The following is a 26,657-nucleotide window of genomic DNA, read 5'->3' on the forward strand; positions in this document are numbered from 1 at the left end:
ATATGCTGGCATAACTGTGTAATTTCTTCATGTGAAATAAAAAGACTACTAGTGTGCTAGCTTAAGATTTGCTAATAGCTGCTTAATTAACAGTAAAAAATGCAAATGACTTTCTCAATCAAGGAAAAAAAATCAAGGTCAAATGTGGATGAACCTGGGTAGTTAGATATAGTTATATGTAGGCTACATCACAAAAATAAATCCATTGTGAAGAAGACAGATGGAGGAAATGTTCCAGGGAACAGTTCTGGCTGGGCAGGAAAAACATTTGTCTGAACTGCTTGGTAGCTCTTATCATTCATCTCACCAGGCTTACAGAAACATGCTGCTGCATGGCTTGAGCAGGAAAAGCTGTTGAGTTCTGAGTCCCGACTCCTCTTCAGGCTAGGCTAAATGTTAACACATCTAGCTAGAGATTTCCATTTCATTATGAAAGGTTTGCTGTGATTGGCACTATGCTGTGTAGCACTCTTAGTAAGAATCCAAGATTAACTCTGGTAACCCTTGAACTAGTGCACGTGATTTGCTGTTGTGACTTGTAATGTCTGTTACTGGAGGCCTGTGTAGAAAGTCCGTCATGGATCAATCTGCTGATCCTGCTATGCTCTTAACAGGAAAGCTTCACTTTTTTATCTAGAGGGATCTTAAGCAGCCAACTCTGGTCTAAATTTTTTGTGTTCTGAAAAGTTTGCGAGGTGTGAACAGTTAAAGCAGGCACCAAAGAGGACATATAATTACCCCCCCAGTGCTTTATATTGCAAAGGGTGGAAGTAGTTGAATGCTAAAACATATCTTTCAAGCCGTTTTCAAGCTCTGAAAAGTTTCTGCCCCAGTTGTGAGCTGTCTATTTGCCATGAGTAGGCTCTGATCTTGCCCTGACTAGTGCTCTGGTCTCTCACTGAGTCACTTCAGGCTGGTCAGTGCTGGAAGTCACACTGTCCCAAATCCTGATAGAAGTGAGTCAGCTCTCATTTTGGTGGCTAGTCTAAGCCCCATGGTTAATCGCTTGAACTTTAGTATTACAAAAAGCATCTTAGTTGTCGGAGTGGGAGGGAAAGTGACTTTTTTTTTTTTTTTTTTTTTTGTACCAGTCATGCCTATTTAATGGGCTGATACTTTATTTTTAGCTATTAGAAAAAGCAGGGCTTCTGTATCAGGATTCATTGACTGTTTTGCCTGTGCATGTACTTACTTTGTGGCTATATGAATGGATAGGCCACTGAATGGGTGCACATTCAACTGTCCTGTCACTAGGACTCGAGCAGTTCTGTTTTAGGTAATATAGCCTTTACTTATTGTAGAGAAATAGTTTTAATCAAAGCTAATCTTGTGAATACAGAAAGCTTCAAACTAAGGTATGATGAAGTTTGGACTGTTGCCTTTTCCCTTAATGCTTTCTAAAACTCAGTGTAGCAGTAGTTACTAGGGCCTTCAGGGACCCTGTCTGTAATTTGAATTGATGGTCTTAATTCCCATCTGGACTCTAAAGGTCTCTGAAGCTTAACTCCCTTTGTTCCTTAGAACTGCAAAGTTCTGGTTAGAAGAAAGGTAACTCAGACTGAGGTAGATATCAAGAGAACCCTCTGGATAATTTGTTGTGTGTAGCTACTTATACCAAATGCTGCAATAAGACGGTAACTATGAGCAGACTGCTACGCTTGTTTGGGTGATCTTTTTTCCTTGTGGAATTTACCAGAGGTCTTGGAGGCAAAAGGTGGATGGCGATGAAAACTGTGACTTTAACGGATGGGCACTTCTCTCTTGGGGCCCTGGGTTTGGATCTTGTGCTACGAAGGAGCTCTGGAAGCATTCTAGATCCCTCCTGTCTTATCTCAGGATTGATCCTTTGGTGTTATATTGCCTTCTTTCCCTCAGTATAACTTGAGAAGCTCGGCAACACTGTTTACAGTTAGACAGGCTTTGATTTGACATGTGTGCTAGCTTGTTAGGCAAACTCAATCCACTGTATGCTTCTTCTAACACTTATCAGATATATTACTTGCTGTAAAGAGATGTGTATGAGTGCTTCCAAAGATCTTGCTTTATACAGAAGTCTGTGTTTCCCCCGCTGGTGAATGTCAGATGCCTTTGTACTTCAGAAGCAACAATAGCTAAAAGATGCTGAGTGTACAGTGGAACCAGGTAAACTACTGAACTGGTGTGCAATGAATTGTCTGTAGCTTTACTCCTAACATGGAATTTTTCAAAATAGGAAAGGCCTTTACACCCTGTTTGTAGTGTATCCATCAGCTTGGTTCCTAAATTCTGCAAGAATAGAAAGATTTTGCCTCATGTCAGATGAAGCAATTAAACCTGACAGTGAGCAAAAGCTTCCGTTTGGTACTTTTAAGCCTTCTATGTTAAAGTTAAACAGGGATTTTAAAGTATACCATTGATGATAAATTAGCATTCACTTTATTTTTACATACTGGTAAAACCTTCCTTTCCCTTTTTATGGCAAGCCCTGCACCCAACTGGCAATGTTGTGCCAAAAACATCAGTTAGAGTGGTTTTACACTGTAGTGAGCAAGAACTGCTCCAAGTACCTGATCTGAATTGGTAGTCATGATCCAGTTCATAAAACTTCAGTGTGACAGTGTAAGGTCTAAGAGTGCTTTTCATATCGGAGTTCTTGAAGATTAAACACGTTAACTGACTCCTTTATTTAATTTTTGACCTCTTAGTCTGTTGCCGGAGACAGTTGAATGAGAAGCTGGTTGGTGAGGTGCACCCAATAAAAGGGGCCCAAAAGAGAGCTTTAGGTCTGCTGCTTCTGTTGTAAGAATGCTATAGGGAACAGAGTGCCTCCTATCAGGGGTTCATCATCACTTGCTTCTTGCAAATATCCTGTCACCATAACGTTTACAGGCAGTATCTCTTTTGAACCTTCAAGGAGTTGCAGCCCTTTCCTTGGGTGATTCTACCTTGTCTGATTAATCACCCCTGAAGGTTAATTACAATTCTTGCTGTTCTCATGAGGATCGTTTATAAGGTGTCTTAATATGGACTCTTTTTTGACAGGAAATCGCATCACTGCCTCTAGAGGAAACTTGTTTCAGTTATTTGATGTATAATGTCCAGTCAGAAATTAAATCCTGCTGCAAAGAGCTCACTGAGTCGCTAGGTGGCTGCTTGAAAGACAGCTGATGAACTGAAACTGAGGGATTCCAATCTCTTCTGTTTGTGATACTTGGTGTGCCGGGGGTGGGGGGTGCCAGGACCCTCCTGGCTGCTGGGTTGGGCATGTCCTTGCTGATCAATGGCCACTCCCCAGAGAAGCCCCTCTGGAAGAGGTAGCTCTGGCTCTGTTCCAGGGTATGAAGGAAGCTGACTAAAAGCTTCCTCTAGCTACGTCATCTCCTGGACTCTTTCCTGGCTCTGTGCAGCTCAAACAACCTTATTTGGCTGGCTTCTTTTTTTTTTTTCTTCCTTTTTTCCCCCCCTTCTGTGCAACAAGAGGGCCTCCCTGAATTTGCACAATAAAGCTGTTATCTGTGCTTAATCACTGTTCTAAGGAGTACAACAGGGTCTGCTTGAAAAGAGTTCCAATCTCAACTCCTCAGACTGCTGTTGTTCCCCTATCCCTATGTCCTGTTTGTCTGTCTGCTAAATGGTTGTACGAAAAATCAGCTCCAGAGAGGAGTCTTTGCTGCTGCAGACGCACTGTTGGAAAAGAGAAAGTCTCTCTCTGCCCAGGAATAATCCAGGGCAGTTTACTGATGTAAATTAGGAGCAATAGTAAGCTGCTAGTTAATTGCTTGCCTTTCCTTAGGGGTCTTTGAGAACAGCAGGAATTTGCGTAGTGCAGCCAATAACACTGCATCAAAAGAGTTTGTTTTTATCTGACATGAAACTTCCAAAGTAGGCTGAAGTCTCTGGATTGATGGAACATTGCTATTTTGGGCACATCTCTTTGTAACACTCCTGTGGTTGTTTCTAGGTGGAGCATTCAAGTGTTTTGGAAGTTGTGGGCATAAACCCCACCTTTCTTACTCCAATAGCTAATACTGACTCTTGCAGTAATGTTTAAAGCAAGTATTTGGAAGGGAGCTAGGAAGAGACATTCACTGGCAGGCTTGGTTGTTATAGGATCAGCTGCAACTGTTGGGAGGTTTAGAACCTGAAATTGCAGAGGTTTGGGGCTTATGTTGAAGAGAGACAATTGTCTGCAGCAACTGCGACTATCAATAGGTAAGTGATCTAGTACTGCTTCCTTCCTGTGCAGCCATGAAAGGATATCTTCACTTCTATGAATGTGTGATCCTCCAGTGCAGTACTGGGGCAGTCAAAAACTCCTTGCCTTTGTATAGCGGCTTGTTGAACTTGTATCAAATGGGGAGAAAACTCTCTTTGAAGATGTTTTTAAAGGCATGACTCCTGTGAAATGCTTTTTCCTAGTTTTCTAACATCTCTGAAGTTGTATTAGTTGTTCCGAGAAACCTGTGCCAAAATACAAACTGTGGATGAAGGAATGATGATCAGCTCTCATACCATTGCCAGGCTGAGGAATAGGAGTGCTTGGCCATGCTACGTCTCTCTCCCTTTGGCCATTTTGGTTGAATAGCTACAGACGAGGGCACAGGGGTGTCCCTAAAGGAGGAATGAATGAAAAAGCTCCAAATGTGGTCTGCTCTGTAGAGAAACATACAATTATTCAAGAATGAGAAGATGGATTTGTGGGGGAAGAGACAGACTCCTTTCTCTGCCAGCTGTGATTCTGTGTAGAGAAAAATGAAATCTCAGAAGAGTTCAGAAAGAATAACTGATGCAATGAATCCATTCCATGATGAATACTGATCATGGTATTCAGGGTCCAGACTGAGCTGTACTCTCTTGCAGATTTCTAGTTCTGTTGGTCAACTTGTTTGTCTCTGAGAGGAAGGCTACTTGGGAGACAGGACTTCACTGTACTGGAGTGTGAATACTGTAAAAACTTCCTTGTTGTACTTGTGTTTTTTGGTTTTGTGTTTGTGTGTTGTTTTTTGGGGTTTTTTTGTGGTGTGGGATTGTTACATTGATGTCAGAGAATCTTGCGTGCAGCATATTGGAGAACTGTTATTCTGCCCTTGTGTGCCTCCCTATGTTTTTGAGATAAAATCATAAAATCACTTAGGTTGGAAAAGACCTTTAGGTTTGAGTCCAACTGTAAACTGATGACTTTCTGCAGCCATGAACTGTTCTTGTCTGTCTGTGTATCACTGATTTATACTCCTGCTTTGTAAGTCCTTGTCAGAGTCTTTTTTCTCTCTGGATTGGGAGACCCCATTATGGTGGGGAAGTGACAAAGTACAGGAAAAACCTGCCATGGCAATCTGATCAATCACTTAGTCACAGCATTTAATGAATGCACTTGCTTTTACTTAACATAGGTTAATAAAGCATGGTCTATGCTAAATCCTTGCCATATATTTTAAACTGTATTAAACTTGAGTCTCTGGTATTAGTTCTGTGCTTAGTTACAGCGTAAAAACTGAGCTGCCAGAGAAATAATTAGCATGAAGTGTCAGGGTGCTTGACATCACATCTCTGATCCTGCAGAGGTGTGTTTTTTTTGTTCATAATATCTCTAAGAATATAAATATGGCATAGATTTTATTTTTTTTTATTCACTTTTCCAGAGTAGCATGCTCAGAGGGTGAGAACATTTATTTCATTAATACACTAAATATCTTTTCAGGCAGTTTGCTGGATGGACAAGAGGGTTCTGGTTGTGTGGTTTTTTTCTCTGTTAAAATCCAGAACTTGATATCTTCCTGACAGTTACAATCCACAGGACTTGTAGAATGGCAGCAAATGGTTCTGAAGGCACACTGTAAGAGGTAAGTCAGTTCCACTGCTGACAAATTCAAGCAGTACCAGGTTGCCCAATAAAAATTGGTGATACAAAACCCACACGATACTTTGTGGTCCAATACATCCTCTTATATAAAACAGTCCTATTAGTCCTTTTATTAGTATGACAGCTCTCTGGCAACCTGGGAGTTCCAGTTAGAAGTGTTAGAAAAGGAGAGATTTGTACATATGTATTAAAAGTAAGGGTTTACCTACAGATCATTAAGCAGACACTTTAATGAGTGTTTGACCTGTTCATATGCAAGTTAGCAAGAGGAATGTGGCATAGTAATCTTTATATGGACGTTTATAGTAAATATACTTAATATTTATTTCAATTTTGTGGAGATGTTCTAAATTTAACTTAAATGAGAATCAAACTTTCATCCTTCTCTTCCCCTCGTTTTAGAAAAGAATCTTCATCTCCCATGAGATGAATGGATGTAGTTTCAGATATGCTTACTTACTTTCTTGGTGAGTTTCTTCCTTTTAAGAAGTAGATAGGTCTGTCTGTCATAGCCTCTACTTAGAATAGAATTGTTCAGTTGGAAGGGACCTAGCGATCATCTTGTCCAGCTGCCTGACCACTTCAGGGCTGACAAAAAGCTGAATCATGTTAAGGGCACTGTCCAAATGCCTCTTAAACTGGCAAGCTTGAGACATAGACCCACTCTCCAGGAAGCCTGTTCCAGGGTTTGGCCACCTCATATCCTTTCTAAACCTGCCCTGATGCAGCTTTGAATTATTCCCATGCATCCTGTCCCTGGATCCAAGGGAGAAAGATCAGCCCTTCTGTCTCCATGTCCCATCCTCAAAAAGCTGCAGAGAGCAGTGAGGTTACCCCTCAGCCTTCTTTTCCTCAAACTAGAGAAACCCAGAGTCCTCAGCTGCTCCTCAAAGGACTTGCCTTCCAGCCCTTCTCCAGCTTTGCAACTGTCCTCTGGACATGTTCAGGCACATCAGTATCATGGTGGACCCAGCACTGCACACAGTATTCCAGGTTAGGTTGCACCAGTGCTGAATACAGCGGGACAGTGCCCTCTTTTGACTGGCTGTGTTTGCTGGTTTTGATGCCCCCCAGGATGTGTTTTGCCCTCTTGTCTTCAAGGGCACACTGCTGGCTCTTCTTGAGCCTGCTGCTGACCAGCACTCCCATATCCCTTTCTGCAGGGCTGCTCTCCAGCCACTCCTCTCCCAATTTGGACATGTGCCTGGTGTTACTCAGCTCCAAGTGCAGAGTTTGGCATTTGTTCTTTTTAAATTTCATGCCACTGATCTATCACACTCTGATATAGCTAGACCCCTCTGCTAGGCCTCTTGTCCCTTGAGAGAGTCAACAGCACTCCCAGTTTTGTATTGTCAGTACATTTGCTAATGGTGCATTGAACTCCTGCATCTAGATCATCCCTAAAAATGCTGAACAGCTCTGGCCCTGTTATGGAGCCCTGAGGGACACCACTGGTGACTGCTTGTTAGCCAGCCCCAGCCCCGTTCCCTGCAGCCCTTTGAGCCTGCTGCCACTGGTTCTTTATCCAGTTCTTTTACAAACGTGGGTAGAGCCCTTCCCAAATCTTCGTTCGCGAAGCCTGACCATGAACACCTTGAGCCTCCTCATCTTGCAATTGGACAACTTGTCCAGAAGGATGCTGTGAGGGACAGCATCAAAAGCTTTACTAAAATACCAAAAAACTACATCCACCACCTTTCCTTCATCCATTCAGTGGCTGACTTTATTGTAGAAGGATATTAAATTAGGACTTTCCCTTCATGAACCCATGTTGGCTATGCCTGATGATTGCATTGTCCTTTAAAGAAAGGCCTTTAATGTCCTTCAAATGCTTTTCGATAGTGCCCAGTTACTTGGTTAATCTGCTTAATATCTGACCACTAAAATAGACCTGCAAGAATCAAGAAAGCAAAATTGCCTGGAAAGCTGGATGGGTTGAAAGAAACTTGCTAGTATTGTAGCTGAGACAATAGAATACTCAGTGTCTAAGCAGTAACAACGTGCAAAATTGTGACATGTTTGGTTTGGTGTATGTGGTTTTGTGTGTGTTTTGTTTTTAAAACCACTAGAGTTGTCCTTTAGGGATGGCACTAGATTATATTACTCATTATATTCATGTGTTCTTCAAAGTTTTGACAGCATTCATTTATGGAGACACTGTACAGTGTGAATAAGAAGGGTGTTGCTTTTCTAGATTATTGTTTGCAACTACCAAATGTTACATCCAAATGTTGAGAAACATCTGTACTCTGTGAGATGAGATTGAAAGCTTAAGCATCAATAACTATTATGCCAACATATAGTTACCCTACATGTATCTATATGTTAAGGAAACTTAAAACCACTTTTGAAAAAGTGACTGAATAACTTGTTTTATTGGATAGATAATGAAAACTTGAGCTGAGATATGTTGAATCCAGTGTCTGGCTGTATTCGATGTTCTGTGGCTACAGTTATCCTCAGGGAAAAATCAGGATCTGAGCTTACCTCAAACTGAGAAACCTAGATTTTTCTATTTCTGAAAATGTGCCATGTGAGTGAGCAACTGGATTTTTGTTGCAGTATCTGTATTTTTAACTGAGGGGGACTCAACATGTGAACTTGTTTGCTGTGGTGAAATATAGAAAGCAAAGACCAGTAAAATGGTTATGTTCTAGCAATATCCACAATCTCCTAGAGAAACAGAAACTGCTGTATGAACTGTTATATATGACTGCTCATTTTGTGAGCTGTCTCAAACTCTTAAGGTTACTAGTAACTTGAATAATGGGGTCAGAAAAGGCTAGCATTACTTAAAACATCAGAAATCTCCCAAGTCCGTGGTTGGGACTGTGGAAGGCTTGGAGAATGTTCTTATTCAACACCATAGAATGCTTTATCGCTAAACCAAGAAAATATTTGGATAAGCAATGTGTCTTAGTCCTCCAGCCTGCAGCTCTGTAGTGCTGACTTTGTTACAGAAGCTGGACTGTAACTCGTTCTTTCCTGGAACATTGATGTGACATGCTTTCCTTGTTGCTATAATGTTAGTCCTTTGCTCCAAAAAGCAATCAAGGAGCCCGTTACCTGAAGTTGGTATTTAAAGAAGCCAAGTGTTGATATAATATTTTTGTTTTGCTTAAAACAGTAAACTGAACCTGGAACTGATGGTATTCTGACCCGGCCATGACAAACTGTGAAGCAGCAAGCTCCTGAACACTCAGAATTTTCTTACTCTTCTTTTTTTTAATGACTTGCTGCTGTGAGTGTTTTGGGCTATGTGAAGTCTATAGCCACCAATGTTTTCTGTGCTGTATACCTGGGGTGCTGAGTTCACAGCCATACATGTGGAAGCTCGTTAAATCTCAAAAACCCCAAGGTAGAATTTTTCTTTTATCTTGCTCTGTGGTTTGTTACTAACATCTCAAGTTGAAGGGCAACTGCAAACTGCAGTACAATGTATTGTGCTCAGCCTGAATTCCCCTTTGCACATCCAGGAGTATAGGGTAGAGATCTTTTTTGAATGAGGATACATGTCAGCATCTTCAGCTGTAAGAATATATCACTGTAGTGTTGTCTTGGATCTGTTGAAAGACAGAGCAAATAGAAGGACTGAGTAACTTCCAAATTGATAAAAGACCAGTCCCATCAATTGAAAATGAGGTGTCCTGAACAGTGCTTGCTTCAGCATCATACACAGGAAATACAACGCTATCTTAGTGTTTTTTCCCATAAATGCTAAATAATCAAGTAGAAATCTGACAGAAGGCTGCCCTGCTCCTTTGCTACTTCAAGTTCTGACAAATTTAATACTCAAGCTCTGCTTGCTCTGTACCTTATTCACATCAGTGCAAAGTCTCTTCTACCACTAAGTATCTTGGTCAGAGGCTAAGCTTTGCATGTGTCTTTCATACTGCAAAAAAAATGATAGTGTCTCTTTTTTTTTTTCCCTACAGAACCTGTTGGACTGTGTGTTGCATTGCTCTGTCCTTTCAAGTTTTTCCTTGTCTCTTTACAAATTGCTATGTGCAAGTTGCTTCGGACTCAGAAAAGTTTGGCATGGAGGACTTTACCGAGAAATGCTTTTACAATATTTAACGGCAGCTTTGATTTGGCAGTGTTTGGAGGTATTTGAAAGTAATCGAGATCTGAGAAGATTCAGACAGTCTTATACACCAAGTGATTTCATTGGTCTGCCATTCCCTTAGAGAAAGATGGGTTATTAGATGCATTAATATGGGACTATCCTTTTCCACAGCAAGCCTGAGCAAGAGTTGTTAGCAGCTTTTCCTGTTCCCAGTGTCCTGGAAACGTGCAGTTAGTGGTGAGGTATCTGCATGCAGGAATGTTGAAGGAGCCTCAGTCTTTGATCAAAGTTGAATTCACACTTGCAAACCCTACGCTGCTGTACCTTAGCATGTGGAAAAAAATGGAAACATAACAAAAAGCAACCCTACACAGCAGGTCTGGGTAAGAGCTAAGCTGTCAAGTTGAATTGTGAATGCTCTCAGCAGAAGATTGCTTTTCAGACTCCCTGCCTCTGCTTAGTCTAGTGAGTTTGCTTTTGTAAGTTATATGTGTGTGTATGTTGACTTAGCCAGATCCTGAGTCCATCTCCTATTTCTCTTCCTGCTACCCAGTTGTGTTTCTCAGTTTTGACCTGCAGCTTTAGGAAGACCACTAGCAGTTTGGCTTATCTGCCTGTTTGGCTGCATAAAGATAGTCCCTAAGATCTCTGTAGAGGAGGATAAAGGATCTAAATACTGAAACTGCAAATCACGTAAGGAATTGCTCTTGCCCACTTGATATAAAGCATCAGTTTCTGCCACATGCATTCTGAACGTTGCAGGGTTGCTCCCCAACAACCTCTGCAGTCTTGTAGAATTATTTAAAAATTAAGCCTGGAGATAACCCTAGAAGTCGTGTGGTCCAACCTCACACTCAGAACAACGCCAATTTCTAAGTGGGTCATTTTCTAAGTTAGATTGGATGTTAGATGTTTAGGGTCATGTTTTTGTTACAATGGGACAATAGTTCTTAACAAAGATAACTTGGAAAGTATTGGAACTTAGGAGGTATTGTGTAGGTGCCTGAAAGTTCTGAACTGCATCTTCTGGATTGCATGGAGAAAGTAAAAGAGCAAGTCAAGTATAATGATTAAAAATTACCAAAAGCAAACCCTTTTTTAAGGAACTCTTATTATATCCCAGTTACTTTTGGGTACAACTACCTTACTTGTTGTGTTTGCTGGTACAGTTGATCTGTGTAGGACATCTGGTTATGTTCAGGTAGTATTCTAAAACACTTTCCCATGTGAAGCTAGAGTAGGCAAGAAGATGCTGTTAGACTCTGAAGTCCTGAGGCAGTATGTTACTAGAGCATTTGATAGTTGCTTCCTAGCAACTATCTTATAGTTAGCTTATAGCACTGTTTCAGAACATGCAGCCCCATAGCAAACTGGGAATAGCTTACCTCTGTAGTAGTCTCTGGAACTCTAAGGCTTTATTCTGTTTTTTAAAATGTGATTGTCTCTCTGTAAAATAGTAGAGCTATTGTATCTCTCTGTAAAAAAGCTACAGCCTTTAAGTCCACCAGATGCAAATTATGTTCAGGTAGCTGTAGCTTTTTGAAATAGACTTTGTGAGAACACCTTGAGAGATTAAAAAATAATAGTTTTGGAGGGGATAAAGCAGGTATGTCTGGGAGTGAGGAATAAGAAGTGGTTCAATAGCTTGGTCCGTCTTGTCCAGTTGTACCCAAAAAGCCATCTTGCCCTTCTCTCTTTCTGTAGCCAGTACCAGTGCCCCTGTGTAAATGTAGCGAACAGGACCAATGAAATGGTTCTGCTGGAGAAAATAATGGATGAGTTATTCCCACCCTGATTCGTTCTTTGTTTCTGCTTGTGGCGTAATTGTGGAGTATGAACATGAGAAGTGATTGGGAGGGTGCAGGCTGTTCGGGTGGTGGGTACACACCCTGCCTGTGCTGGCACTGCTCTCTGCAGCTCCCCTGCAGCTCTGGACCCTTCAGGAGCCTTTGGGGACACGGGGTGCTGTGTATCATAGTGCTGTAGCTACTCTCATCTATATTGGGAAAGCCCAAATACTTGAACTAGATGGAACTGAAAATAACAAAGGGTACTTCAGTAATCATCAGCTGGTGTTTTATAAACTATGGACAGTCCCAACAGAACTATTTAAAACCTAAAATAAGTTGGTGGTAAGGGAAGCAAGTGTGGGCGGGGAAACTGAATATTAAAAAGAGGTGGAGGAAAAAAAAAGAAATTAAATCCTGCATTTTAGGGAACTGTTAGCTAAATAGATAGGAAAATGCAGCCAGCCTAAATGAGACCCTGTACTGAAAGGAAGTTGCGGGATTTGTCTAGCATGCTGGAAATGATAAAACTGAAAATCACAGGATGATGAAACAGCTTTACTTCACCCTTGACTGCGCCTGCAGTTAAATTTGGAGGGATGGCTCATAGTCTGAGCAGTCAGATCCCACAGTAAGACTGTGTTCTAGCTCCTAGAAGTCTGGCTATTGTTCAGACTTTCAGTGAGGGCTGTGAGCTGGCCAAGAACTTGATGTGCCACACCCAGGCCATGCTCGGGGTGTCTGGAACAGGCAGCTCTGTGTTCTTTACCAGAGCTAAACTGCTAGGAGTGTCTTGGTTGAAGGACAGAGAGAAGCATGTGAAACAGATAAGCATGCTCTGACTTTTTATCCAAACGTGAGTCCTTTAGAAGGAAGAGCTTGGTCACAGCAGTTATCATGCTTTCTTCCCTGGAGAAAGTGTCTTTAATAAGAAGAGTGTCAGAGCATAGTTATTTTATTTGCCCTCAATTTCAAGTTACCTCTAAACCAGTTCTTAACTGCAGCTGAATTTAAGACCTGTATGTAGGGACTGAGTATTTAGTCTATTAGCTCAGGAATCTCAAGTACTTACCGTACATGTGATGCCTCTGTGCAGCTCACACTTGTCTTGTTAGCATCCTGTCTCAATCTTGTTTTGAACCCCTTCCAGCAAAGTAACTGCTTGTGATTTTGGTAGACATCCACTGGATGCTAGGTTTTGGAAGCTCCTTGGCTATTTGGAAATATGTCCTGGCTACCTGTCTTGACTACCCCTCCAACTGGGTCTTTGCAACCGTTAAACAGTACTTGAAAATCCCCTGCCCTTGGGGTGAGAATGGGGAGGGAGGGAAGAACTTGACTAAGGCAAGGTTACAGGTGGGGGGAAGTTGCCTTCTAAGAGTCTTCTCAGAAAATCTGAAGTGCTTTTGGTGGTGATGGTGGTGACTGCAGCGACTGTTTTGCTGGTCAAGTTACTTCAGCCCCCCCCAGGATCATAACACCGTTGTGTGGTGTACAGTGGAAGGGGGGGCGGCACAAATTGTGTTTGTAAGCTGTGAGTAGGATTGCCTAGGAGGGGCATGTAATAGCTGTGAGAAATGTCACCATACCACTGCCGGCATTCGAACACATCCACTGCCCTTTGAACTGCTCTTAGGTTGGAGAGCTTTAGCACGGGATGTGGTTAAGTTGACATGTGAAGTACAGCTGCCAACTCTACTATTAGTAGGTGTATACTGTTTTTTCAGAGAAAAGCACCTTCTAAGGGGCACAAAAAATGGTGTTTACAAAACAAACAACTCCCAAAACAAAACCCAGAGGTACACAGATTGTAGAAGTTGAATGATGGCAAATGCATATGACTAGGTTTTTCTTCAAGTTATGCCTCCTCATCCAGATGTTGTGGAAAAGGGGTCCGGTTTTTTTCCCTGTGATATTTTAATTTCCTTCTGGATTTTGACTAGTAAAGAATGTTCTCTGTAAGTCACTCAAACAACAGGTACAAAAATAGTTATTCCAAGGGTTTCTTCAGAGTAGCTCTGAAGAAACAGAAAATGGCAATGTTAATGAGTTGAAACAGCTACAGGAAAGCAAAGGGAGGTACGTGAAGAATCTATTTCTGAAAAAGGAAATGGCAAAAATAGAGGAATTGATCCATTGCACAAGGGTGGGAGTAAGTTATGTAATAAGTTGCATACAAGTATCTGAACTTGACTAAATGTGGGGATCCACCCCTGGCTGCTTCTCCTGACTTAGTACTCTCACTTTGCAACTCCTTTTCTCAAACTGAAACTTGTTTACCCTCTGGAGAGGGTGGCAGGCTGCTAGCAGCCACGGAGTTCAAACACCATTGGTAGGATGTGACTGGTTGAGAAGAGAGGAAATACATTCTAGTAGCTTTAACTTGGAAACATGTAATTAATGATTCTGGAAGCCATACTGTGTAGGGGGTAGGGGAATTCCCTGCCTTTTTTTTTTTTTTTTTTTGATAATTGTTTTGAATTAATAACTTTGTAGTAATCTTTTTATAAAGTAGAACTATTATTCCCGAAAAGGTGACCTACCCAGATCAGATCACTGATTAAACTGGGTAAATGATACCTCCAGAGTTCTAAAAGGCAGAGTTCTCCAGCCCTATGAAGCAGCATTGGCACAGCCCTGGCTTTGCCTGGCTCTGTGCTTGTGTGTTCTGAGTGCTTGTTGCTACTAACCAAGTGAAGCGTCTCTGGAGCTTTGATACACTGCTTATGAGGGAGCTGCAAAGCTGGGGCAGGGTGATTGAGGCATCTAAAGTAAGGCAGCTGCAACGGACAGACTCTTTGTGTGAGGAATAAGCTTTTTTGAAGCTTTCTGAGCTCTGTGAACGTGGTTTCAAGGAGACCTCATTTTTTAGTGAGACTGACCTTGAGGGTAATAAATCTGATTCTCCACCACTTAAGAGAAAAAAAAGAAGCCCTATATAACAGTGTCTGAAGTAGGTTCCCTGATATGAGTAACTGATCTCTGGACTGATGGATGTGTCCTGCAAGGATCATCCCCTCAGACTCCATTTGGTGACCCTCTACTCAGGCCCTTCTGAATACCAGGGTATTGATCACTTGCAAAGGAGGACTTGGACTTACTTAAACACAAAGGTAGCAATGGCTTCTCACACATGGTCTTGAGAACCAGAAAAGCAATAAGATACTGCTGTGGTGCTCTGCTGTGTAGGCATTACCTTTTCAATGGCAGCAAGTGCCTTCAAAGAAACTGATTTTTTTTATTTTTTTTTTTTAATTTTGGAATATTCCTGATTACCACTTGCTGTATGGAAGAATTTTATTTTCCTTATTGCTGCAGGATGAGCAGTACAAATGAACACAGCAGACTGTTTTTGAGATTAACAGCCAAACAAATATGCTCTGGGGCTCTGATGATGCTACAGTATGACAGGGTTTATATTAGCATAAATCACTTGGTTTCCTTTTTTGAAACTTGATTGCTTTAGCATTATGTTTTGCATCAGATTTTTGATCACCTCAGTCAGTGTATTCTTATTATCCTTTTCAAGAATAGGAGTTGGGTCTTTCAACCACTGGATGCAATGCAATGCCTGCTATAAACCCTGCCAGAAAACTCTTAAGAGAAAGTTGGAGTGAACACAGAATTGGCTTATTTTGAAACTGCTTTGTTAGGTAAAGCAGAAATTCTCTGCTCTTCCAAGCTTCACATGGGGCATCATATCTTTTTAATGGCCAGTATGCTGTAGCTAGGTTTCCCCCCTGCCCCATGTTAGTAAATTGGTGCTGTGAAGGTGAGCTTTGCTGGAAGCTGTGGGCAAAGTGCTCTGTGTGCTGGTGTCTCTGCTGCAGTGAGATTTTGAATGCTACGTATGTCACATGGTCCATCGGCCTGGGAGTTGCTGCCTCCACCCTTTTTCTCTGTCCAGTTTCTGCAAAGCAGACTCCTCAAAGCTGTGAACTTTCTCGGTCTTGCTGGCTGCTCTGGCTTGCTTCCTCCGGCTGTCCTCAGCAGCATGATTCCTGAAACTGTGTGGGTGTTGTGGTTTGCTGTCCACATGAGCCATCTTGCCTTGTGGGGACTAAAAGCGGTTACTGGTGTATGATTATCATGCTGCAGTTCTAGTGATTAACTTTATTAAAATCATTTTTACTTGAAATGCTTCTCTCTTACAGCAATCATGAGGGTATTGTATCTAGTAAAATGTTTTCAGATAATGATCTTTGCTTGTGTCCATTTTTAGTCTTAACATTAGATGACTAGGATACGTATGTGCAAAGTAGCTTAGTTTTTCAGTAACATCAACTGTTACTGAAAACAGAGGTCTTCAGGCTCTGCACTAAAATCCTTAGGGATGCTTTAAAAGGTAAGGTCCTGCTACAGGCTTTACTTAGGTATACCAAAACAAAGCCACATACTATATAGATGTAAGTCCTACTTCTGACTCACAGGTACTGAGTGTATTAAAGGTGGGCAAGCTTTCTCCTTTGGTGGTGGCTTAGTTCAAATTGTCATAGTGGGATGGGATGGGACACCTTCTGTAGATTTATTTCCTGCCCTGCTCTCCAGTCAAATGAGAAGTACCGTGTCCCCCATGGAGCAGGATGGGGACAGTGGAGAGAGCTGGGAAGCTCCCAGGAGCTGCTGGGATGGTTAACGTCTCTCTGGGGGCTGCGGTGTGGTGTCACTGTTGCTTTTCTGTTCCCTGATGAGCTTAGAGGTATGAAAAGGCCCTTTAAGACTGCTGGAAGGGGGCTTGGTTAATTAAGTGTAATCCCTTGAGAAATTGCAAGCACTTTCACATGACCTGATTCCAGCCTCCTCCTGACACAGAGGACCCAGGGCTGTTTCGGCAGGGTGCTTGCGCTCAGGAAGGAGCCAGATGTCTGTGAGTATGGTGGGTGCTGGAGGTGTGGGGCATCACCTCCACTGCCCCTCTGAGGCAGTGCAAAGCACAGTGCACTGGTACGCCCTGCTGTGCTCACGGCAGGGCCTGTGTTGGCTGACCAGCATGGTGGGAAGGGAAGTACAGCACTGGGGAGCAGTCATACTCCAGAGTTTACTTGCTTGTTCTGAGGAACAGGGGGACAATTCTTGTTAAACTTACTATATTGTTGTTAATCTTGCTGAAAGCCGCAACTGGGGATGTTTTTAGATTATTAAGGTGCCTTATGAGATCTTGAGTTCATGGAACTGCAGCTGGATTTAATGTGTTTCTCTGGCTAGACCTCTTGGAACTGATGCATGGTATTTGTCTAGTGTCTTTACATGCAGTATCTGCTGGGTATACTGGTGCCCCATAGCGCAGAGGCTACAAAGGTTGGTCTGGAATTTCTTTTTGATTGAACTTGCTTCTGTTCTGTAACAGTCAAATTTGCAATAAAATATGAGTTTTCCCTATGCCACTTTCTCCAGAAACAATTCACTTGGTGGCTTGAACCTGGGAAGCAGGAATATCTGAAAGTTGAAGCATATAGCCCAGCAGGGTATCACAGTTTCCTTGCATTCAGGAAATGCAGGGAGGAAATGAAACTTTAGCTCAGGGTCAGGGTTTTGTAGAGGTCGATACTCTGGTGTGCTGACTCTACTTATTATTCTGACATGAATTTCCTAGTACTCTATTCCTGTCTTAACTTATGACAAACAGAATTGTCTGTTCTATCGCTCACACTGCTCAGTGTGCTGCTGAATTAGTACAAGCAATACATCCGTTACCAAGCAGGATGGTGTCAGTCTTTCCTGTTTGTCCTGCCCTATGCAGCTACACATTTTCATCTTAGGAAGTTGTTGTAGCACATTATTAGTAGGGCTCACTCAGAAACCTGTCAGATACCTGACAATAACTGCTACCAGTAAAACTTATTTGGAATCTCAGTGTGGCAGACAGTGAGACTTCAAGGTATATGGGCAATATCAAAATATCTGAAAAAATGCTACAAATAGGTGTTTGGTACCACTGTCTATTAAATCTCTCTCTTGTAGAGAGTGCTGAACACGATGGGAGGAGGTGATGGTGGTGACCTATAGCTTCTGGAAGCTAAATTTTGGAGCAGGAGTATAGTATACTTGGGGATGAGTGCTGCCACCGCAGGCCTTGTGATCTAATCACTGGTGAGCAATATCTTTTTCTCTCACAGGTCTCAGTGGTGTGCACTTTACCTGTCTGGAGTGACAGAACTAAATTTGTATATACTCAGCAGTCCAAGTCAAATGTCTTACTGAGGAGCATTTTGTTCTGTTTGCAGCCCAAATTATAAGCATGCGGATGGTTATGCCAGCCCTCAAACCTAGGAAAACCTCATTAGATGGTTTAGAAATACAAAATACAGAAGCTTAATGCTAATGAATCTTGAGGCTTTTCTTAGAATAAGCAGTGGTGATAAACTAGATAGATGGTTTAAAAGTGCTTTGGCAGGATAACTCTCAAGGAACAAAGCAAAGAAGTCTGAATTCTGATGGGACTGGATCATGTTGGCTTTGTTTTGCTATAGCATTTTTATTGCTGTACGTAACATCTGTGTTGGTCAGTATTTGGCTGTGAATGCCACGGTAAAGTGGTTTTACTTAAACTGAGACTTTAAATGAATGAGAAGGATGAAGGTAAACGTGCAGTGTCTGCCACATACTTGTCTGGTAGAGATTATAGTGGTCTGTAGATCTCTTTTTGTAGCTTGTCTGCACCACAGGCAGAGCGCATTAAGATCAGTGCCTCCCGCCACCTGAAATGGTAGAAACCTCACTTTAAGCTGGCAGTTGTGAACTGGAAAAGCAAAAACACCCCTGGCTTGGTAGCATATGGGGGGAAAAAAAATTCCTTGTGTGCTATTTTCACACCAAGCCTTAACAAGGCTCAGTTTTATAGCAAACTAACTTCTTAGCCAAGAATTGAATTACTACACAGCTTGTGGTTAAAATGTCCCTGTGACAGCCCAGGACGTGCTCTCCCCAGCTCATTCTGCTGACAGTTCACAGCAGTGTGCTCTTGAACATGGTAAAACTCTGTTCAGCTCGGGGAAGCAGCACTGCCGGGGTGTGGTCCTCCAAAGCACAGGCCTGTTTCCTGTGGTATGTCAGCTTCTGCTGTCTTAGATCAGGCCGAAGTTGCAAGTACAGACCCGTTCAAAACTTGGCTGCTCCTAAACCTTAGGTTGGTACTCGACTGGAGCACTGGGGGCTTCCATTGGGGATGTGGAAGTGTATCTCTTCCTATTGAATGTACTGATTGAAGGAGATACTGTGTCAGATAGCTCAAGAGCATTTAAGTTAGTAACAGTGAAGGAATTTCGTTGGTTCCAATGTGGGACCTTATTTCAGTGTGCTTAGAGAAATGGGAGTCTTATAAGTATGCTGCATGAATTATGGGGATAGTTACTGAAGTAGCTTTATTTTAAATTTTAAGGTATGATTTGCTCTAAATAGCTCAAAGAGCTGTTTGGGCACAGGTTGCGAAGAGCTGCCACAAATGTTTCAGTTCTGTGCTTCCTTTGTGCTCAGATATTCGACCCTTAATCACCTGTGCAGATGATACCAGAAGAGTGTAGCTACTGTGCTTTATCCATAAACAATGGAGCAAAAATACCAGCTACCACAAAAGCAAAATAGTATGTTACTGTTTTAGGTGAACAGGAAATACTTTAAATGAACAAAAAGCAATGTGTTACTTAATGGCTCATTTAATGTAAACCCTCTTACACTTGGATGTGGCTTATGGACAGCTTTACTCTTGCTGGTGGGTACTGGGTGAATCAGGATTAGAGGCCAGCACTCTTTGTGGTGGAAGAGACTGCTTCTAAGTATAAGTAGCAAAGCTATTTTGGGGAACGTTCAACCCTTCTAAGAAGTGACTGGATTCTTGTTTCACCAAAGCACTGTAAAATTAGCCCATTGTCAAAGTCTAGGATTTAAGGAGAATAATTTTGGGGAGGTGTATACCTAGAGAACTTATGGCAATTAAGTGCTTCATTCTTATGAGCTTAGATCATTTGTTCTTTACTTGCTACTTCTCTGGGATGCTTTTTCTTTATTTTGACTTCATTGTGTCAGAAGGTTTAGAGGGCTTTAAGGCCAATTTATTCCTGATCTGCTTGTTCATGATATCTTTGTTTCCAGTAACGTCTAAACAGCATTGTTTGTGCATGCAACACCTAGAACTGCAATTTATGTTGACTTCAGCTTTGCTGTGCTAAGCCTACCTTATGGAATTTTTAGCTAGACTTCAAACAAGAAAACTTAGTTTAATCTTGAGAGGATATCAAGTACAAAATAGTGGTGTGCCTAGACTGAAAGAGCCTTTTTGGGAAACCTCAAATATATTCTCATGTGTAGTTAGTGGTCTCTTTCAGCTCCTACCTAGAGGTAACTAGCAGAACACTTCTTGCTTATTGGGGGGAAAAAACTCTGGTTGTAGCTCTGTTGCAGTTTGCTGCTGCTTTCTTAGTAAAGAAGACATGAAATCTGTCCCTATGCTTGGTAGAAATACAGGGATCAGAGTTGGCTATGATCGTGTTGGTATTGTGTGTTTCCTTGAATATTTTTCTTATTCCTGGTTTTTTGGTCTCTAGTGTCATGTGATCAGCTTATAGGCTAAATGTGACTTTGAGTTGTTCTTAAAACTGTTCACAGCATAATTCCCTCCACCGCTCACCAGTGGAAGGCCGGTGGAGTGTGCTAAGAGGATTGATCGCAATGAAGAGCAAAGAAATTAGGATTTATTGATCTGAGGTAAACAGTTGTTGGCCTTGCATTAAGAGTTGAGAACTGTTAATGCAAGGCCTGTGTGCTGTGGTTTGGTGCACCATGAGTATCTCATCTGTACAGCTTCAAGCCTTGAAACTTTGGAAAAATATTTTAGACCAAACTGTTTTAATATCTACAGTTTGTGTTCATAAACTGTGAAATATCTTCACCTTTTTCAGTTGATGAGCATGCACATAAAATTGTGTTCTCAGACAGCTTGATCTACTCGCAGACCTCACTTTGCCTGGCCTAAAGTTAAGGCATCTGCCTTCAGGCAGGAGTATTCCTGTCTAGCCCCAAGAGTCTAAATCATGTTTTCCAGTAATTATCAGTTTTGAATGGATTTGGCAATGTTTTACACTAGCATTTCAGGTGAAATGCCTCTGCTGTTTAAGTTGCTTCATGAGAAGTGAAAGGTGTGTGTATGTCTTCCTGCTTCTGTGGGATGAAGCTGCAAACTCCCTTGCTGCAGTCCCTTGCCACACTTTCATTTCACATGTGAAAATGTGTTGGTGAAACATTCTGTCAAAATAGTGCATCATATAATGTTTCTTCTGGAAGACCATTCATGATCTTGCATCAAAGGCTAATATTGTAATGAAACCTTGGCTGCAGTATTAAATGACATATACTATTAAATGACACCTAAACTGATCCTGCCATATACCTCCCTGAAAGAATTGGAAAGCAGTAGGCAGTTCTACTGCTATGTGAAGTATTTGCACACACTAGTGCTTATGTTAGTTCAACATTCAGCCTTTTTGTCTTAGCATGTGAGGGCATCCTTGCATCCTGTCTGCTTCATACCCACTGCCCTTGGGGTATGCCAGGAATTGTGCCTTATAATTTCTCCAAATACAGTACTCTTTCAGTCTCCATGGGTTAGTATTGACTAGTCTTCTGTAGCAGGCTGAGCCGTTAATGCTTCTGGGGACTTCCTTGACATTCATCCTTCAGATGGAAGGGTTGGATGTTTACTTGTGTGTACCAAGTTTTAGAATATCTCTGCTTTTGTGAAAGATCAGAAAGACTTCATAGGCTCTAAATAGCTCTCGTGTGTGTCAGCACATGTGGATATTTGTCGGGACAGAGAGGATAAACACACTGCAAAACAGGAAAGTTATATTCTATAGGAAAACTGGCAGCACCATGCTGGTAGAAGAGAAGACTGTGATTGCTGGCAGTGAAGTTCCTAGAGGCTTGAGAGCTGGTCGCTGACCTTATGCAGATGCTGGGTTTCATTACTGGGTAGCATCACTTAGAGCATGTGTTGTAGTGATGCATTTCTCTGTCTTCCAGATCAGTGTGCGTGTTACCACCATGGATGCTGAGCTGGAGTTTGCCATCCAGCCCAACACTACAGGGAAGCAACTCTTCGATCAGGTAAGCAATGAGGCTGCAGAAGATATAAAGTTGATATAGATACAGTAATTCAATTGAAGCAACAACAAACAGTTTCTAAAGGACTTCAAAGATTGTGTGTCACTATATAGAATAACTTCAAGAGAACTCAGCATAGTAAGAAATGACATTTTTTTCCCAAAACTGCTACATTTTTTAATCTCCAAGAACATATTAGGAGCTATTCTTACTTCTAGTGAACTGAATTGGTGCCATGGTTCACAATAATAGCAACTGGAAAGCAGCATATATCTGCAGTCTTAACTAGTAAGAAAAGTCTTATGGAGGACCTAATAAGCTATTTTTATTTGACTTACTTGCAAGCATTGTGTAACTGATTCCAGAAAATAGTTGGTCTCTAGAACAGGAGAGGGTTAGCTGGGTTTCAAATGCTGCTGCAATTCAAGTGCAGGTAAAGTGATATTCTGTACTCCATCAGGCCCTGGGGAATCTTAAGCGCGGTGATGTACCTTATTGCGATGGGCTGTCTGCATAGGGTGCTTCAACCTTCCCCTGCATTCCCTGCCTAGGCAGATTTCCTCCTGCTTTGGCCAAAAAGAAGCAGAGAGGCATGTGCAGCCCAAAATTGGAGCAGCAGAACAGAGACATTATCAGTTGCAGCGGGTGAAACTTTGACAGGCTCCACTGTGTTTCTCTGCTGTACTTCTAAAGGCTGTGAATTTGCTCCTTGGAGAAAAAGTCTGAACAGTAAATTCATAGCTTAAAGAAACGTAAAATGAATCTTGGACTACTGACAAGGTGAGGGAACTGCCAGACCAAATATGTTAGATGTGGGTGTGGTTCAGTAGTGCTAAGTGTCTGCAGCCTGCTCTACGTAGAACCTGTCATAAGGAAGAGAGAAGATTAAGGACTGATCCACCCGTAGAAGTCAGTTATTTCATTTAGGGCCAGCAAACATAATTTAAATTTACTTTTTTTTTTTTTTTTAGATCTTTAACCACAAACTGCTACTTTCTCTTGTACTCAGCTGGATGATTCAACACTATTGCTCTTTGTAGCCCAGCCCTGAAATGGAGGGAATGGAGTAAGATCCTAGACTTGACTAAAAGAGCATCCTTTCATAATGGGAAAAGTAGAAGGGCTTTCAAGAAAGTTCTGAATTGCAGTGTGACTCTCAGCTATCTGTGTGTTAGTATGTAGTAGCTCCTGCATATTTTAGCCCTGTGTGGTCTCAAATCGGACAGGTTTTGATTGCTGGAAGTGAGAGCTGAGTTGTGTCCAAAATTCGTGTGTGTGACATGGAATTCTGCCCCAGTTAGTTCATGAGCGTGTTTGCCAGTGAAGCTGAGGTGACATATCCCCCAAGTTCATAAAAAAACTTTTTTTTAAGGGGATGTTCTTCATGTGGATGCATCCCATGATTATTTTTCAGTATCTGGCTTCTGATATATCCAAGCAAAGCACGAGATGCTAAGAAATGATACTACTGAAGTCAGTAACATTTTTAATCTGCACATGTTTTCAGTCAGTTCTATGTCATCTGTGGCTCCTGCTGCAAACTGACATTGTGGTGGCAGACTTGGGCTTCATCAGCTTCTCTCTGAGAAGCATCCAATCATGTTTCCAGTATGGCAGCTCTTCATGTCTTAATAATTGATTTCACTCCTTTGTGTCATACTCTCAGACAGCTGCCCTTTCTCCTCCTTGCAGTGTGTTTTACGCAGCACCTGTCTAAACAGAAGTTTTGCTTTGCTTTTTCCATAGTAAACACTTTGCCGAGGGAGAAAACGAATGATGTTGCAGAACTGAATTTTTAAGTTGCTAATATAAGTGAGGCAGTGTTTACTTCAGTTAAATTGGGTTGTAGGTGGAACTGGAAGAGGAAATACAATGGGGAAAAAAAGCGTTTGAAGCTAGTTTTAAATATTTGCTATTTCTAAAAGGTCTCGTTGATACCATCTCTTTATATTGTCCATGTATTATATTTGCTGGAATGGGAACTAAACTGTTTTCTACTGCCTGTAACAGATTTCCCTGTGGACATAGTGGTGTTTGTTCCTGATAAAGCTGATACTGAAATGAATGTCCTAGAGCTTCACTAGTGGCAGATATCCAGGCTTTGACTAAATGATTAGTCACAACAGCAGTAGGGGTTGGTAGTGTGGTACTACCATAGTGGTGGTAGGAAGACTAGCCCTCTGCCAGGGCTTGAACTGTGTGAACAGTATGGTAGGGAGTTCGCAGTAGATGTGGGGATGTCCAAAGTCTTCCATCTCTAGCATGAATTAGGAGTTTTGAGGGCTATTGCTATGTGAGTGGTCCAGGAACCTAATCCCAACCTCTGTTGCTGCCCTGCAATCTAATCATCGGTCTCTTAAGAGAAATAATTGCAAATGAGGTAGCCGTTCAGCTCCTGACACAATGGAAAACATTTCATCTGGTCTCTGAATGCAGATGCACAACAGACTGTCATCTGTCTTATCCCCCCGCCCCATGGAAAATTCAAAGCTTTTCTTTTGCAAAAGGGACTTTACACATAAAGGAAAATGAGTACTTGTTGTATATGGACCTGCTCAAACAGATTGATCTTTGCATAAAAAACTAACTGAATACCAAACCAAAACATGAGAGCCTCTGGTGAGCTGACAGTAAATACTAAACTTGCTGCCTTTAGGATAGGGATAAAGCTTTGAATATATTTTCAGTTATCATATATCCAGTCTGTTTCATATGGCTGAGCTGTCTGTCTGTATTGGTTCCTGTGAAGGGACAGTCCAGTGCTGGGGACAGTCCCTGCTGATACTGTGAACAGGGACTAAACAGTGAGAGCTCTCTGCTCATCTGTTCCCTCTGCCTCAGTTTCTATCCTTGGGTGATCTGGGATCCCATGATGAGGTATGTAAGAACAAAGTTATGTCTGTTTGTTTTCTAGCTCCCTTAGACTATGTCATGCTCCTGGACATGATAATCTAGTATTTTCTCCATGATACTGGTTCTGAAAAAGGAGCTGCTTTCATCAATGATCTTTCGAGGGAAGAGAGAGTTCCTGTTCGAAGCAACCTAATGGTTTTGCTGTTGCAGCACACTGAGCTTCTGGTGTGAACCCTGACTTTTGATTCTTTTACAGAAAAAATGTAAGATATCCAGCATGTTTTTGCCCTGGGGTACCCTTTCACTTTGAGCTGTCTGTTCTGAATTAAGTAAGAAAGAAGCTGCTAAGCATTACCAAGCTTTCTAGCTGCACGGCTACCCTGGTATAATCCACTGACTCTGTTCAGTAACATTTAGGCAGTATTTGTTTCCACCTTTTGTGTATAAAGGTAGATGAATATATTCATTATGCCATAATTCTGACCCACTCCGAATAGGATTCAGAAGACTTTTGGAAAGTTTGTAGCTAGGTATTAGCTCAATGAGGAGGAACAGTTTGAGTTTAAAGTTCCATAGTAATAATAGGTGAATGGGCTTGAGGTAGAAATGTTCTTGTCTTCTTCTTTCCAACTTGGCTCAATTCCAAAGTGAATTTTTGTAGTGATAGAACAATTCAGATGCTTCCCTGCTTTGTAGGAAGTAGTTTCTGCCCAAGAGTGGCTGGCTGTAGCAATACCACTGAGCTGATATACATACTGTGCAGTAACATCATGATTTATACTAGAGCTCTTCCTATTTCCTAGGCTTGTAACTGTACAGCTTTAGCTCAAATACCTTAGGCTTGTGTGCATGGACAAAACCTGGATTAATTGAGACAGGAGGTTTGTACTGTCTGTCTTTTACAGCTTTGCTTATGTACCTCTTAACACCAGCTGCTGAACTCCAGTGCTTACCGACTCACTAGCAAGAACAGTAACTTTGCTCCCATTCCTCAGCTGCCAGTGATGGACTAAAAGAAGAGCTCAAGGATGGGGTATGCCTCATTACTTCCCAGGTACCTTGAAATACTGCTTTCCTGGGGATGTAGAGCACAGGCACTGCAACAGTGATAGCTACTTGTTTTCCTCCTTTGACCCTCTTCTGTATCGGACTGAAGTGCAGCTAGTCTGGAGACTAGCCTGTAAACTAAAGCAGTGCTTTGTGTTATATGTGTCCTACACATGAGAGATTAACCTCTTCTCTGGTGGAACTTCTTAGTTACTTATTGCTGTGGATGGCTTTGAAGTTGTGTTCCTCCAATCTTTTTCCTCTTAAACATCCTTTTTTTTGGAGTAAATTGCTTCTAGCTTGAATCAGTGAGATTTTGGCGTTGTGGGGCGGGGGAGTTGGGGGCTTACCTGTACCTTGGGCAAGGAGAGATGTGACTAATTTGCTTGCCCAAGTGTTGCACATCCGGCTGGCACACCTTCATGGAAATGCCCTGGCTTAGTAGCTGCTGCAGCTGACAGACTACTCAGCAGACACAGAGTAGTGCACACTAGTCACAGAATCCTCAATTGCTTTGACTTCTGCGGTATGAAAACACACTGCCTGTTTCCCCCATGTGCTGCATGAGGCAGCTTCTCAAATGCTTTGTTTGGGGTCACTTCTGACCTTGAAACCTGTTGGTGCCTTGTTCTTTCATTCCCTTCAGAGCCCCTTGTTCCTTCCAGGCTCTGGTGGAGGACTTTTGTCTGTCTGCTGTGCTAGGTCTGTTGGGTTGTGAATGTAGTCAGTGGATGGGAATCTCTACCTATTTGATAGGCCCTATATCAGGATCTTCTTAATGAGTTGTGGTTACTCAGCTGTTCAGTCAGTACTTCTTTCCCCAACCTTAGATGAACTCTGTTTCTCTAGCTTCAGAACAGATGTGCTTCTCAGTGATGTGCTTAGAGCTCTCTGAGTCTATAGCTTACCATGTAAACTTCAGTCCTTCCAGTGGTAGCTGTTGGACATAGCAAAGTGCATGAGATGTTGG

At 41.9% G+C, this 26,657-nt stretch overlaps 1 protein-coding gene and 1 long non-coding RNA gene across 2 annotated transcripts in view; one reads left to right on the forward strand and one right to left on the reverse strand.

The window, feature by feature from the left end:
* MSN (moesin) overlaps positions 1 to 26,657 on the forward strand; it is a 43,418-nt gene that overhangs the window by 1,777 nt on the left and 14,984 nt on the right. The window contains exon 2 of the mRNA XM_051783761.1: positions 21,707 to 21,790. Coding sequence (XP_051639721.1) covers positions 21,707 to 21,790 — 84 coding nt within the window. The remainder of the gene's footprint in view (positions 1 to 21,706; positions 21,791 to 26,657) is intronic.
* LOC127469452 (uncharacterized) lies at positions 21,687 to 25,071 on the reverse strand. The gene is made up of 3 exons (XR_007903983.1): positions 24,996 to 25,071; positions 23,334 to 23,500; positions 21,687 to 21,803 (listed from the first exon to the last, which is right to left on the reverse strand). It is a non-coding gene; the product is annotated as an uncharacterized LOC127469452 (long non-coding RNA).

Source organism: Manacus candei, unplaced genomic scaffold (genome assembly GCF_025592945.1).
Source record: "Manacus candei isolate 608988 ecotype Guabito, Panama unplaced genomic scaffold, ASM2559294v1 h1tg000003l, whole genome shotgun sequence".
Lineage (NCBI taxonomy): Eukaryota > Metazoa > Chordata > Aves > Passeriformes > Pipridae > Manacus > Manacus candei.